At 45.9% G+C, this 16,653-nt stretch overlaps 1 protein-coding gene across 1 annotated transcript in view; it reads left to right on the top strand.

Moving 5' to 3' along the window:
- Nucleotides 1–16,653, top strand: part of UBAP1 (ubiquitin associated protein 1) — a 185,183-nt gene that overhangs the window by 105,440 nt on the left and 63,090 nt on the right. The window contains exon 4 of the mRNA XM_086960297.1: nucleotides 15,576–16,487. Coding sequence (XP_086816423.1) covers nucleotides 15,576–16,487 — 912 coding nt within the window. The remainder of the gene's footprint in view (nucleotides 1–15,575; nucleotides 16,488–16,653) is intronic.

Genomic DNA, 16,653 nt, shown 5'->3' with positions numbered 1-16,653 from the left:
AGATGGCGAAAATTTTATGTCTCCATGTTACTTTTTGGTGCCTTTGCTGTGGCGGGCTAACAATAGTGAGGTGCCATTTTTATAAGGATGAAAGCGGAAACACTGAGTAGTTGAACATTTGTTATTGCCATTTGAATTTCTCTCAGCATCTTTCAAAATGCCCTCTGAATCACAAGATAATGGATAAACTAAAATTCAGAGGTGTACTAATTACCACCATTCCTAAACTTATTATGTTATGCATATTCAAAAACACACAGGTTTCCTTCATACCGATTTTACATGAATTAAAATAGTTAGATTTTACCATATTAATTTCTGCATAGTTTGTACAAAAAAAAAATCTTGGACAACCAATAAACAAAATATATCTGTGACCAGAAGAATCCGACCTACCTGATAATTGTCAATAGGGCAAAAAAGTTACAGATGAAAACGTTGGCTATTTAGAAGGAAGAAAAATATTTTCTTTTTTTTTTTTTAAAAAAAGACTTCGCAATACGAATGTCCATAGAACTGCACACAGACCTTGCAAAGCATTGATGTAGGTTGCCCCCTAGCCACTTACACATGGAGGAAGTACGAGCAATATGGGGACTGGCCCACCCCCTGTAGACTTGCCAGATATGCAGTATGAATACAGGCGGGACGTATAGTAATGTTATATGTACACTATAAATCTAACTCCATTAAACTGTAACTGGAATGGCCTTGAACGTACTACCCATAACGGGCAAACATACTGTAACACGTATTATGGAAGTGTATGTACAGTGGTCCTGTATTACAAATGTCAATAAATAAAAATACAAAAGTTTGCTATTAGTCAAAGGTATCTGTGTTGACCTGCTGTGCAAGTGATTTTGTAAGTTGGTGGGTGTTGTGTTGATACATGTATGGGCGCTTAGATGGATATCTGTGGTTTGTTAGTGTAAATAGGGATGCAAGCTAGAATGAGAAGCCAGTGGGTATGTTTGTGGGTGTGTATCAGTGTTGATGTCAGAATATGCGTTTGTAATTGTGTATACTAGTATTAGGGGTTATGTATGAAGGGGATGTAGAGTTTACATTTGCTAATACAATTTTTACCACACATGTCTTTACCAATAATATGTTTACAATGAAATATTTGTGATAAAGACATATGTGTTGTAAAAACATTTGTTGTAAATGCATGCGTGGTAATGACACGTTGAAAAGGCATGCATTGTTTTATCATACAACCCTTCAGACAGGATGACTTCCATTGCTGGATGGAGGTCCCAGTGATAAAGCATGCCAAACTAAATGTATGAAGGCATATATCAACTTTTGATTTTTGTTATTCTTGACTACTTTTAGCAAAGTGGTGCGATTTGTGTGAACTGAACTTTTGGTTTTTAATCATAATTTTTTCCCCTCTTTTTACTAAGCTGGTTTGTGAATTTGCAGTTTGCGTGGGACATTAGGCCAGTGTGCTTTAACTGCTTGGCCAAGGCATGCTATTAGTCATCTGTCTATAAAGCAGTAATTATTTAAGTTGCATACATTTAGGTGACTGTTTAGATAATAATAATAAAATAATAATTGCATTTATAAATCGCCTGGTTACACTGAACCAGTGTGTCCCCGCGCTGAGAATTAGAGATGGCAGTGACCGTTTTTTAGCTCTTAGAAAGTGTGTTCAGTTTTTGTTTTTACCTTTGTTACAATTTTAGTTCCTTCATTTTAGGATTGTACAATTCATGCAGTGTTAAACTGTTTTTCAATACTTTCGATGTCTGAAAGCAGGGTTTGGTTGTCACTGCAACCAACATCATGAGAGCCGCGTTTGTCTGTATAGGTGATTAAGGATTTGAAGGATAGATGCAAAGTTGGCAACATTGTACTTAGTTAGTATCAATGTCCATGTCAAATGATCTTTATTCGAATAAAAATATCCATAAAAGCACATTTCATCACCACCAATGGAAAATACAATACCATTTTTAAAACATATAAATATACAATATCATCCAATACAAATACAAGGTTACAGTATTACAATCACAATAAAAAGGCCAGGCTATCTTTTACTGCGGTGAGCCAGGGTATGCTACAACCCTTGTCGCAACGGAGACAGTCTGTAATTATCTCTATTATTAAAATCACAGCGGGGTTCTGCCATATTTGTAACCAGAATATAGCTGGGCGAGACCTGATAAAATCCTCCACATAATGTAGGTTAAATTCCTTATGGCATATGTAAGTTGGAGATGAAATTTGAGCCCCAAGGATTTTTCAGCAAAATCTATTCTCTTCAATTTGGATCCCACTACAATTCACATACCCCCAAAGTTCAGCACCATAAGTGGCCGTTGATACGCATTGCGATTTGAATTAGCAGTAACACCACCTCTACAATTAACCGCTTTGGAGAGTTTGCTTCTGCCATGGGCCACGTGGGCTTGCCAAAGGCCTGATTCCGAAAAAACTAGGCCCAAATAAGGGAAAGTGCTTGTGCATGTTAGCGATTCACTGCCCGATGTTATCGAATTGATGAAGTGTTTTTTTCGGCCCACAAGTCATTATATAGGATTTTTTTTAAATTAGTGCAGAGGTCCAGATCGGCCATAAGACACAAACCTGGTAAGTAAAGTGCGAAGTGCGTTCGGTGTGCGACCGCATCGTCAACGTATAAAAGCACGGGTAGTAATTTACCGTTAATTTTAGGTACATCACTGGTCAGTTTAGACAGGGAGTTATGTAATTCGTTTATATAAAGGATAAAAAGTAGAGGGACTAAAACACAACCTTGTGTGACCCCTCTACCAATAACAATATCCCCAGAAACCTCACCATCATTACTTATCCTCACCCGTGCCTTCAAATCCCTGTGCAAATACGCCAAAAAATGAACCAAAGCCTCGTCCAAACCATAATTTAAAAGGATTTCCCATAAACGCGATCTATTAACAAAATCAAAGGCTGAGGTTAAATCCATAAATCCCAAATAAAGTGGAACTTTTTGAGCGATCGTGTATTTAAACAGAATAGGATTCAAATTCAAACGACAGTTCCAACATTGCTTCTAAGGCCCAGCTGACAACAATTTAAAATTTGGTTGTCTTCAGTTCAGTTCCTAATCTTATTAAAGACAACCCTGCCCAAGATCTTCAAAAATTGTCTATCAGAGAAATTGGGCGGTAACAGCTGGGGTTGGATCTGTCACCTTTTTTAAAAATGGGCACAATGGTACTGGTCGACAAAGTGCTCGGGATAGCTGTATTAGTCAAATTATTAAAAACATTACATAAAGGGGAGCCCAAAAATCCGGTTCATGTTTGGAGGTCGATTGGTAACCCATCCGAACCTGGGGCTTTATTTCCTATGCTTTGATGTATGGCATCCTCGACTTCAATTACTGTTATGACAACCTTAGATACTGGGAGGCAGGTATGACTACTAGAGGTCTTTGTGGGAGCTGTATAAATTCTGGAAAAGTACTGCTCCCATAGTTCGCTAGTTATATTGCAACTTATGGGAGTAATATTTGTGTCCATAGACATCATGGCTTTAACTTCTTTCCAGAATCCGGTTACATCCTTAAGTGAGGCAGCACTAGCAAGGTTATCCCAGTGTTCCTTCAATATCTCATCTAAGCGTAGTTTAGTTGCTTTCTTATAACATGCTCTTAATAATCTAACTAGAGTTATATACCTGGGTGTAGCCGCTAATGCTACACGCAGTTCTCTGTTGGCCTGCGAACATGTGCCATCGAACCATCTGGGATTCTTGCTTGAGTTGGTAACAGGTCTTGAGATTATATGTTTAATACCAACACATAAACCACTAAAGGCCTCAATAATCTCTGCACCCAAGGTGCTGCTAGATAAACACGTGTCTACCAATAAAGGATGCAATTTTATCATGCGTGCAATGAGGGCTTTATTATCTATGCCCTTTCAAATCACTGAGTTTGTCAGTGGATGCCACCAGATTTTTAGCCCCTATTTCCCTTTGGGTGATGAATTTGGAAAAGAGTCTAATAGTTGTTAAAATTGGGTTGTGGGAGGAGCCAAGCAGGCATTCGAAATGGCCGTATAGTCGCTCGGCTCCGTGAGCCCTTTCGCCCCACACGACTATCCTGGCGTTTATCCTGATCTGAGAGAACATATTTTGATAGGAGAAGAACTACGAACACCTACCGCCTGTTCCCGGAGCTCCGGTGTGCAGCGGATCCTCTGAATAGTCCCCGTCTGCTCCGCAGCCTAAGCGGCTACGAGACCGGGGCATTGACTCGGCGGGGTCTTCGGCCACGCCTGTAGCGTCGACTTACGTTGATGGCGACGAGGAGCCTGCCGTTGGGTGCCGTTGATGTGAAAGACCGCTTCTGGCGGTGAAGACCCGGTCCGCTTGTTGGCGACTCTTGAGGAGCAGTGGGGAGACATTGGACCAGAGGGGGGCGCTTGACTCTTGCCCCCCCATCCCCAAATTTTGTTGCCCGGGCATAACCAAGGTCTACCCCCGATACAGGCGGGCGGCTCCCGGCCGGGACTTTAGCCTTTTGGTGGCTCTCCTTTCTGGGGCCTCGCCCACTGTTTGTTTGCCCTGGAGGCACGTTCCGTGGAGCCCTCATGGTGAGGCCTAGTCCCTGAGTGTGGTGAAGAGGGACGGGTCGGCTGGATCAAGATGGCGGCGGATGCATTTCTCTATGACCCGAGTCCAGATCGGATGGCTGATCCATCATACAAAGGAGTTCATTTCCTGGGACGTGATATCTTCTCTAGCTGTTTTGCACGAAACTATGCTTTGCCATGCCCGAGACTTGGGCGGAAGAATGGACGCCATCGCGGTTTCGCCGTCCTTGGCGGCCATGCCCCGACTCCACGGGACTGCCGGTGAACTTGCTGCTGACCCACTGGAGGAAACTTCGGCTTCACGTGGGCACTGGGGACTGCCTGAGGTCCGTGCTCCTGTGCGGGCCGACTCGATTGCTTATTTTGATGTCACCTTGGGACATTTGCCTGGCCGGCGGCTGGAGATGGAGTGCTGTTTCTCTTTTTGGAATGGAATGGTCGTGTCGCAGCGATGGCTGGATTGTGTGCCTTTCCTCTCCTGGTTGGCGTTGTCGCCTGTGAGCTTTGGGAATCTTCCGGGACCGATGTTGATATCATTTGTTCTTGACTGTCTACACTTTGATGGGCTTGGATTATCGAACTATTCCATGGTTGCGTCCCAGCCGGACCCACTTGCACTGTACTGACTTTTAGGATTGTGTTCTAAATTGATCAACGAGAAGACTTCTGGCTGTGTTACTGCTAGACAGGGTCAGGGATGATGTGGGTAATGTCTATTGGTGCTATTATTGTTAGACGGTGCAGTGGGTATGTTCAATTGATATTGTATCGTGTTTATACTAGTGGTTGGTTATTCTCCAGTATAGTATTGCTTCCATTCTGGGATTTCCGTGATGTAGGGGTGAAGGGCGGGGCTGGGCGACACCATGAGGGCCCCCCTCCGCTTATTTTCTTCGCTTTTCTCCTTTTCTTTCTATATTTCGGGTTTCCATTGGGGCGACAGGCACGCGGCTGGGGGGGTAGGCCATGACCTTCTGCGGGTGTGCAGGGTGAGGGTAGTGGGATGGGTGTTTGTTTGTTCTTTGTTTCTATGGCCCTTTAGTCTTTCTTTCCTATTTTAGTGTTGTCGTCGCGCATGATCTTTGCGATATGTTTGGTGTTGAGGGGCGGGGGTTAGGTTTGTTACCTGATGGGGCTGTGCCCACCTTTCTCCTGCTTTGTGTATTCTGCCCCCCCCCCCGATGACTCCTTCGTATCATTGCTGTTTGCTGATATCCTGATTTGCACATTGTTGCGGGACTGTGTACGATTGTGCGACACCTTCTTAGTTTCTTATTTGAAAAATGAAACTCTCGAATCCTGATTTTCAGCTGTTGTGTATGAATACAAGCTGCGCACTGTTATCCTTTCCCCTGGGGGCCACACTGCTTTAACCACGCATAATGCTTGCTTTACTTCTGCTTAGCGGCCGGCCGGGATGGTTGTAGGCCCATACCTGTAACTACATGCAACATAAAGGTTAAAAAAAAATAATAATAATTGGGTTGTGATTGCCTTGGCTAGTACATAAAACCTCAGCCTTTACTAAAATGTTTACCAATGAAAATGATATAAAAACATAATCTATGATGGATGAACAGCCACGTCCTCTGTAGGTAGGCAGTGGACCCTTATTTGAATCAACGCCAGCCTTTTCCATTACATTAATTAAATTATGGGAGGATAAATGGTTGCAAAGTTCCTCCCCGCTTTTACATGGGTTGACCCTAACCGGCGTAGTGGTAATGTTGTCAGTACCACTATGCAATTGGACGCTAAAGTCCCCGCCTAGGCAGATTCCGTCCAATTTACCATACCTCTGCTCATCTTCTAATTTATCAATAAATTCAACCAAATTAATAAAATTCCTATTCGGTAGTGATGTAAAATCATTATTATAAAAGTTAATTAAACATATCAAGGCCCCCCCATGAGTAGATCGTGGCTTGAAAGTTCTCATTGTTTGTCGCCAGGAGTTTTATACTATCCCCCGCTGAGATCTTTGTCCATGTTGGTAATCCCCCACTCGGACGACCTATTTTAGGACTGGGTACAACACTATTATAACACGCGAATCCTTCAAGAAACAATTAGTTTGTGCACCATGTCTCCTGGAACATCAGTATGTCCTAATTACTAACCAGATCGACCCACTCAACGGAATTCAGTTTTGATCTTAATACTGCAATGTTCCAATTAGCACATTTAAGTTAGGATCTGGGTTCAGTAACAACCGGACAGATTAAGGGTTCCACTAACTCTGGTGCAATAATCGGTAATTGACTCGATACTATGGGCCCTGTCTTGGCACAAACTACCCCATCTCTGACCGACAATGTCAATATAGATGCACAGCTGCTCAATGAGTGGGTCGGAAAGATGGTCTCTTCATTGCTCCGGCCTCACGAGCATTATCAAAGAGAGACTCCCCCTCAGCTCCCTGGTTTTCGCAGGACCTGAGGAAAGAGAAAGCAGCCTGCAAAAAGCTGGAAAGACTATGGAGAGCAAACTACGGCCTGGAAGAAAGAACTATATATAAGGAAGCTTCCAAAAAACTACGGAAAGCAATTAGAAAAAGTAAAAAACAATTTTATGCGGACTCTATTCTACAGGCAGAACAGTCAAGCAAACAGATTTTCAAGGTGGTACAGTCGTTTTTTAAACCCAAGTGCATTGAGAGGGAGGTTTCGCCGACATCTACTCTATGCGAGCACATCTCCGAGTTCTTTGACCAAAAAATCAAAAAGGTGTATGAATCTTTTGGACCAGAAATAAAAACGTTGAAACAGGACCTCGCGATTAAAGACGAGCCAGGTGAGACCTTCACCCAGTTTATGAATATTTCCCTGAGTGAGGTAAGACAAGAACTTATCCGATGCAAATCCGGATCCCCAGACGACCCATGCCCAGCTAAATTATGGAGCTCTCTAGCTGAGTTTGTAGCCCCCACACTACAACACATTTGGAACTCATCCATCGCTTCGGGTATATTCCCGGACGTCTGGAAACATGCTACTCTCCTCCCACTAAAGAAAAAACCTAATGGTGATCCAGAAGACCTTAGTAATCTCCGCCCAATATCACTGTTAGCCGCCCCGGGGAAAATGCTGGAGAAAGTCATATAGCGCCAACTGAGCAAATTTGTAGAAGTAAATAAGGTACTACATGAGACACAGTCAGGTTTCCGACCCGGCTTTAGTACGGAAACAGCGCTTATTGAGGTAGCCGAGTCAGTAAGGTTGTCGATGGATGCAGGTAACTCAGCAATGCTGGTACTCCTGGATCTGTCTGCCGCCTTCGACACGGTGGACCATGCCAGACTACTCAGCCGCCTGGCCGATATAGGTATCCAGGATAAGGCACTGGGATGGATACACTCCTATCTGTCCCAGAGAACTCAAAAGGTGGCACTAGGGACGGTCTCTTCAGCACCCAAGGTCCTCAGCTGCGGAGTTCCGCAAGGGTCGGCTCTCAGCCCCCTTTTGTTCAACATCTACCTCGCTCCTCTCTTTACGTTGATTGCCAACTGGGGTGTCAAGGCAATTTCCTATGCCGACGACACCCAGTTGGTATTTCCGTACTCAGAGATGACGCAGGAGTCCTTTTCGAACTTCAAAGGCTGTCTCCAAGACATAGCCCATTGGATGAACATGAATAAATTAAAATTAAACGCCAACAAGACCGAAGTAATCTTCTTTGGCAGAGGCCCCACCCCCGCCTCAGAACTTTGGTGGCCGACGGAGATGGGCCTAGCCCCCTCTCCCAGCCGCACGGCAAAAAATCTTGGAGTGAGGGGGGACGATAGCATGTCCTTCACCTCGCACATACAACAAGTTGCCGGCTGCTGCTTGAGCAAACTGAGAAATCTCCGCAAAATCCTAAGACTCCTCCCGGAGAGCTGCCGGAAAACGGTTATCCATGCCACTGTTACATCACGGCTGGATTATGCCAACGGACTCTACCTAGGCCTACCAAAATACCTGACGCAAAAACTTCAGATAGTTCAAAATGCGACTGCGAGACTGCTACCGCGAATCCCTCTCAAGCAGTCAGTCTCTCTGCATCTCCGATCACTGCACTGGCTGCCAGTTGCCAGCAGAATAAAATTTAAAGCACTCACGCTGGTGTTCAAATCTCTGCATGGCTCTTGCCCAGAGTACTTGAAAAACCGCCTCCCGAGATACTTCCAAACCCGCGCACTGCGGTCCAATTGCCGTGTTCAACTGGCCGTCCCGCGTACGAAAAAGGCTCGACTAGGCGGTCGGACTTTCTCGGCAAACGTTACCTCTCTATGGAACACTTTACCACAAGAAATCCAGCAGGCCCCTTCTGAACCTTGCTTTAAGAAGCTGCTGAAAACGTGGCTCTTCACCCAACCCCGCTAGCTCTCCTATTTCTAGCCACCAGGTCAACTGTGTTCTCCTAGCGCCTGGACACCTCCTAGCGAGGTAGCTGTTCGCGCTTTATAAAATGCAGTATTATTATTATTATTATAGTCAGTCCTGGTTCTCCAGACTGGACAGAACAGTGAACTGATTATGTGTGGTATATGTCGGGATGGTAAAATTACGTGGGCCCAAAGGAGGTTTGTAGAAAAAACCAAAGGCAGTGCGTGTATAAGGGTTGGGGCAGTATTGTGGTTCATTTGTGCACGCAGTAGCCATTTCACCAGGGTGGGACGTCTGAAATTCACGACTATACAGTCGCCTATTATATTCTTTTCGGGGGGTCCCACCCATCCTACACGTCGCACCTACATGGCGTTCACCATCCCTGGGCCCTTATGCTTCGATAACCAGTCTATACTCTTATTCTTTAGTTGTTCCCAGGATTCTGATTGGTCTTTCTTCAAGGGAGGAACGCCAGCTAAAATTACAACGTAGGGGCAGGCTTCAGGTGGTAGGTGAAGAACATCTTCAGATGGACTCTTAACCTGATTTTCAAGAATAGATGCATCATTCCGAACAGTTGCTATACTTGTGAGAATGGGGGCCAGTGGCGCATGAGTGGCTGGTACTAGGTTTCGGGACAGACTATTACTAGTGGTCCTATTGCCAAGTGCTGCATTTGACAAAGGCATCAGGCTAGGAATAGGTTTAGGGACAGAACTGCTCTTGGGCTCACTGTCACAGCAGTAGTTCCTCTTTTCCACATACTCACTGGAGTGGGTTGGGTTTTTAGGCGGGGTGGCTGTTTGCTCTTACTGCTAGTGGATTTTGAAGGGCCTCTCTTCCTTTTTCCCCCACTGTTTTAGTGACCGTGAGCCAAATTTCCAATACTGGCATTAACTTGAGGCCGTAGTTGGCATTCAGAAATTTCCTCATCATCCTTATCAATCTCACAGCCCTCAGGCATCATTTCTCGCTGGCTGGGGATGGTGATTAATACAGTAGGTGACAATGGGATAGGGGTAATTAAGTTACCCTGCTCTGCTCCTTCAGGCAAATGCAATTGAGGTGCTGGTTGGCCCATACAAAGTCTCCTTTCAGTTAGTTCAATCTCCGATGAGACCAGGTTAACCGCTTTTTCGAGCATGCTTTCAATGGTAGTGGAGGTCTTTGGACCTGATGTAACTGTGCGTCTCCCCATAATGCTTAATGTCACTCACCTTAACGAGGTGCTTAGAGGGATGGCCCGGCCCGGCCTCCTTAGGCCTTTGAAGGCCACAGACGGCCCGCCCTTGTCCTGAGCTCCTCCCGGCGCCGCCCATGCGGGTCCCGCATTGCAGGAGGCGTTCCGCGGTCTTCTAGCGCCTCCGGGCGCAGGCGGGAGTGTCACGAGTACGCCGGTGGTCCCCGGGGCAGCCGGGAAGTGTAGTCTCTGGCCGTTACCCTCACGGCTGGAAAAGAATGGAGCTGCACTGTTCGGCCGTTGTCCTAACAGCCCTCTGCGCACTGCCGGTAAGTTGCTTCTGCCTTGCCGCCACCCGCAGCACACTCTGTACTCCGCGGTCTTCTAGCATCTCCGGGTGCAGGCGGGAGCATCACGAATGCGCCGGTGATCCCCGGGGCGGCCGGTAAGTGTAGTCTCTGGCCGTTGCCCTCACGGCTGGAAAAGAATGGAGCTGTACTGTTCAGCTGTTGCCCTCACGGCCCTCTGCGCACTGCCGGTAAGTTGCCTCTGCCTTGCCGCTACTTAGTTAGTATCACAGCCTTTTTATTCTGATAACAAATAAGCATTTGAGCAGAATTTTATACAATCGGTAACTTTAGTGCACTTATTTGTCTCTGTTAGTTCGAGCCTACTAGACGGTACATGCTCTGTGTGTTGTGAGGCATATTTATTGTGGCTTACAATAACCCCAGTTCTGGACTGGACATCAGCATCCCAGACTGCTATAAAATCACCGGCAAGGACCGTGCCGAGCGATCTGGAGGAGGCATCACCATTGTCTGCAAGAACAGTCTCTGACTGACCACGCACTCAAACGACTTAACGACAACCATGGAACACCTCCACCTCCAGATCCAGACCAAACCCCCTTGTCTACAGGCCCCAGGCCACTGCCCTTCACTAACGCTATCGTAGACCTCATTGCACCCCAGGCTCTCGCATACACTGAGTAAATCCTACTCGTAGACCTCCACTTCCAACTGGACAACCCCAGTGACCAGAACACCGCCAACCTAGTAGAGAACCTCGCCAACATCGGACTAAAGCAGCTAGTGACTGCACCGAGCCGGACACATGCTTGACCCAGTTTTCTCCGCCAGTGGGAACATTACCTCCAGGCACACCACCCACCTCCTCTGGACCGACCACCACTACATACACCTCCCTTTCACCATGTCCACCGTAACCACTACCCTCATCGCTCGATTCCCCCCGCGTCGCAACTGGAACAAGGCCACTTAAGAACATCTTGTTGACTTCCTCAGCACAACCATTTCCCTAATACCAACAGACGCAATCGTCGCAGCTCACAACCTTCACCAATGGATCTCCAACTACGACGACACTGGCACCCCTCATCAGGACACCATGACACTCCAGGAAAGCCTGCTAGTTCACTCCTGCCCTCCACAAGTCCAGACACGTCTGCAGACGACTCGAGAAGAGATGGACCACAAAACCCCGGAAACCCACGCAACTTTCAAATCTGCCATCAAGGCACACCACCTTTTCCTTCAAAACCACAAAGAAAACTGCCTTCCTGGACAGAATAACCGCCAACGTACACAACTCTTTGCCATTGTCAAGGAGTTAGCCAGGCCCAACAGTGAGACCACAGTCGTCCCACCCTCCCAAGACCTCTGAAACAAACTCAGCACCTTCTTCACCATAAGATCAGGCAGATCTGCGACCGCTTCCACACCCAAGACTCCGCCACCATGCCCATCACCACTGCACGCATCCACGCCTCACCCCAAAAGATTGTGCTCAACTGGACTCCACTCACCACAGATGACACACTCAAGAGCATCAACTCAGGAACACCATTGGATCCTTGCCTGTCACACATTTTCCATAGAGTAGTCACCTCCATCGCCCCTCCGGCTTTGCCATTAACTGCTCCATCCAAATCGCCACCTCCGCTTAACGACTGATAACCTGCCGAGATCAACCCTCTGCTGAAGAAACAGTCTGGCGACCACAGACCTCAAGAATTTCAATCCCATCTCTCTCCTACCCTTCCCAGCCAAGATTATCGAGAAGGCCATCAACTCCCAACTCTTAGTTCATCGAAGAGAATGACGTCCTGGTAACCTCCCAATCCAGTTTCTAAAGCAACTGCATCACCGAGACCGCACTTCTTGCCACCACAGTTGACCGCCGCTCCCTCTGCGACCAGGGCGAAACCACAGCCTTTATCCTACTAGACCTCGCGGCTGCCTTCAACACAGTCTCCCATCACCCCCTAATCACGAGACTCAACGATTTTGACATCCGCGACAAAGCACTGGACTGGAGCCACTTCTTCCTGATCTGCAGACACAGCGAATCAGATTCCTCTCAGAACTTACAGAGATCAGCTGTGAAGTACCCAGTGCTCCTCCTGAGCCCCACCCTCTTCAACATCTACATGGCTCCCCTCACAGCTATCGTTCGAAGCCATAGACTCAACATCATCACCTACGCTGACGTGAACCAGCCTCACCAACGAACCCACAGCTGCCAGAATCCACTTTCACAACAGAATGAAGGCAGTTGCTACCTGGATGCAAGACGGCTTCCTCAAGCTCAACTCTGACAAGACCGAAGTACTCATCCTGGGACCCACCCTCCCAGCCTGGGACGACTGACTCCTGGTGGCCCGTCGCACTTGGAACCCCTCCCACCCCTATAACCATGTACGCAACCTCTGCATCATACTGGACTCCTCGCTCTCAATGAACTACCCAGTCAACGCAGTATCCTCATCCTGTTTCCACACGCTTTGCCTGCTTTGAAAGACATTCAGATGACTCCCCACATAATCCAGAAAGCCGGTCACCCACGCAGTCATCACAAGTAGGCTTGATTATGGCAACGCACTCTACTCTAGAATCACCCAGAACCTGCTCAGGAAACTACAGAACATCACAGCCAGACTGGTACTCAACATCCCCCACTGCAGCCACATGATAGAACACCTCTGACAATTCTACTGGCTCCAGATCAACAAGAGAATCACCTTGAAGCTCCTCACACATGCCTCCAAGACCCTCCATGACACAGGACCAGAATATCCGAACCACCGCCTCGATTTCCACACACCTGCCAGACAGCTCAGCTTTGCTCAACTTGCTCGGACCTCTGTTCCATGAATCCACAAGATCAGAACCGGAGAAAGATCCTTCGCCTACCTCGCCACCAAGACCTGGAACACCCTACCCCTCCACCAAGCCTCATCATTGACACAGTTCCGGAAGCACCTCAAGACCTGGCTCTTCGACTGAAACTCCACACCCAGACAGATCAGCAGCCCCCCCCCCCCAAGCGCCTTGAGTCCCTCACGGGTGAGTAGCCACGCTCAACAAACCCATTGATTGATTGAACAACATAGAGGGAGTTGGAACATGCCCTTTTCTTAACCATTTGTTGACTTTACTCATTTACCTGCTTCTTATTTGGTGCTAGCTTCTCAGTCTTATGCTTGTCCCTTCCATGGACCATTGCCTCTTTAGATTCTTTCAGATTGGCTGACAACATTTTTTTTTCTTTTGCGTAAAGCACTCCATTAGAGTGCATGTGTTTTCAAGCCTTCTCCCTTGTGCACGACTATCCGTGTTGATCTCTGTTGCCTGACTGCTTATCCCCACCCTCTTGTCTTTCGCCCATGTTCTTCTCCCCCTTCTTTCACCCCACTTGCGTCTTCTGTGTTCGTTCTCCCAACCCTCATGTCTTTTGCTCTGTCCCAAATGTTTCTTTCATGTCCTGTCCAGCATACCAGACATTGTTGCTCTTGTGTGCCTTCCCCTGTTGATTTTCTGATTACTCCCTAGTATTGCTTTAGTTGCTTCCTTTCTCTCTGCCTTGTTTAAAAAAAATAAAAAAGGTAGCCACTCTGTACAAAATTGTGGATGCTGTGTTGCGTAGCTAAACACCATTGGCAAAGACAGTAGATCACAAAGACGAGCTCTGTTGGCTTTGCCAGTGCTTTTTTCTTTACTGCAGCTTTGTGCAGTTGTAATCTTCCTTGACTTGAGTTATCAGAATGCTATTCTCTGTAGTTTTATACATTGATACATGGCAGACCTAGTCACATTGGCAGCAAAATTCTTCACAAGTAAAAGCAAAAAGCAGTAAATATGTGGATCTAAATATACGTACTACTAATAATAATATCAGGGAGGTGAGTTGAGTGATTCTTTCAGGTTGGTTTGAATAAGTGGGTCTTACGGCTTCTCTTGAAGCATCAACAATAGGAGGTTATTCTGCAGTCTTGGAGGCTGACTTCAAGAGGCTTATTTTACAATGCTATATTTTCTTACTCTATGTATTTCAAGGATCATCCATTCTTTGCTTCTGGAAGTTATTTTCTTTTGAGTGCCCATGAGTAGACAAATGTGAAAGACTGTGAATTATGCAGTCCAGTTTTAAATAATTATCACCAAGCAGGAGCTAGTGGAGTTCTTTCAATTTCAACTAGTCTGGCTGCAGCATTAGGATATGTCTGAGGAGTGCAATACTATTTTGGCATTGACCAGTGAGTATGACATTGACCACTATATAAGAGAACAAATGCATGAAAGTCTTAAAGTCTTTGCATATGGTAGAAGGTATCAATTTCATGAGAAGGTTGATGTGAAATGAGGCAGTTTTAGCTAATTTGGAGATGTGGGGATTTGGGTAGATGTTTTTGTCAACTGTGAATCCGAGGATTATGCTGCTGGGACCAAAACGGGTGTCCTGCCTAGGTTGGAGAGAATTGGTAGTCATGTATAAAATGGGTACAGGTGAAAGAACAGTGGAGTAGAAAAGGAGAGTTTTTGGTTTTAACCCCTTCGCTGCGGCCGCGATTTTACCGCTGTGCAGTAAACAAAAGAACAGGGCGGGGCCGTGACGAACCCCAGCTGTCATCCGCACACGCCCACCGCGGGGCGTGACGGCTGGGGTTCGTCACCAGCATGGGAGGGGTTAAAGGGTTTAGCTTGAGAGTAAACATTAATCGAGCTTGAGAGACTTTCTCTGAATAGTTTTAGGGTAGCGATGTTGGACAGGTTTGATATTTTATGGTAAAGCGGTGTCACTGGTGTATTGGGGTAATGTTATCCCTTCAGATTGAAACGTGAGCAAGTAGACTGCATGTAAAGGTTGAACAATAGTCAGAATAGGTTTGGCAGTGTTGAAAAAATGTGTAAATGTCTTTGGTTCATAATATAGTCTGGTTTCATATGGGGATATAGACTACCAAGCAACGGTCTCATCCTAATTTAAAATATAATCTAGTAATTCACTGCGTTGCTTGACTAGTTGACACAACCTTGGTCTTCAATTTGACTAAATGTGTATGCTGTAGTTAATACGTTTTGGACATAATATGCTGATTATAATTGTTTATCCTTTTTTGTGCAGTATGACTTCTCCCTTGAAAAGAAAACAATCGAGTGGGCTGAAGAAATTAAACAAATCAAAGAGGCTCAGAAAGATGCACAGCTGAAGTTAGAAGCGTCTGTTGCACATGCTAATGCTGACAGGCACTGCTTCACTGATGAACATGGATTTTCTGACTCAACAGGACTGCTGCCCCCTCCCATCAACCCTGTTCATGCAAATGTGCAACACAATAATATTCTGACACCAACCCCTGCTCACAGTGCCATAAAACAGAAGGTTTTGAGTCCACCGGATATCACCTCTGGCTTCAATCCAGCAGACTTTGAGTGTGAGGAAGACCCATTTGAAAACCTTGAATTAAAAACCATTAATGAGAAGGAAGAACTGAAGAGCATTTTGGATGTTCATATTAGACCTATTGCAAGCTCTGAATTAGACCACAATCAGTCACAGGCGGTTCCTGAAACTGGATTGGTCTCTGAAATAAAGGAGGAGGAAGATTTGACATCTGGTGAAAGGCCTGCCTTGGACTTCAAGCACCTGCACAAGCCAAATGGCTTTGTCACTTTACCACAGTTCGAAAATTGTGATAAGATGCCTATGTCTTCCAAAGTGTCCCTTTCCCCAATTACTATGGTTAGCAATATTAAATCGCTTTCCTTTCCAAAGTTGGACTCCGATGAGGGAGAACAGAAAACGTCAAAACTCACAAGCACTTTCCATAGCACTAACTGCCTGCCCAACGGCACTTTTTTGGGCTCTTTAAAGAGCTGCTCCCAGAATAGTATTAATGAACTAAATGAGCATCATATGCTAGGCATTTCCACTCTGCATTTAGATGGTGTAATGGCAACATCTGCATTGTCCTCTAGGATGCCTGTTACATCATCAGATGAGCTTTCATTGTCATCTCAAAATACAGGTGCAAAGGTAAGGCTAATGTTAGAGCTGTTAAAGATCCGTCGGTAAAATATTTCAACTCTACATTACAAATCAAACTGTTAGCTTTTCTTGCCATAGGCTCAGCTCATGTGTAAAATGTTCTGGATATTGATTAGCATGAGCATCTTCTGAGCGATATTTTCCAGCATTCCAC

The sequence above is a fragment of the Lissotriton vulgaris genome, chromosome 3_1, assembly GCF_964263255.1.
Source record: "Lissotriton vulgaris chromosome 3_1, aLisVul1.2, whole genome shotgun sequence".
Lineage (NCBI taxonomy): Eukaryota > Metazoa > Chordata > Amphibia > Caudata > Salamandridae > Lissotriton > Lissotriton vulgaris.
This window is presented reverse-complemented; position numbering and strand designations above follow the sequence as displayed.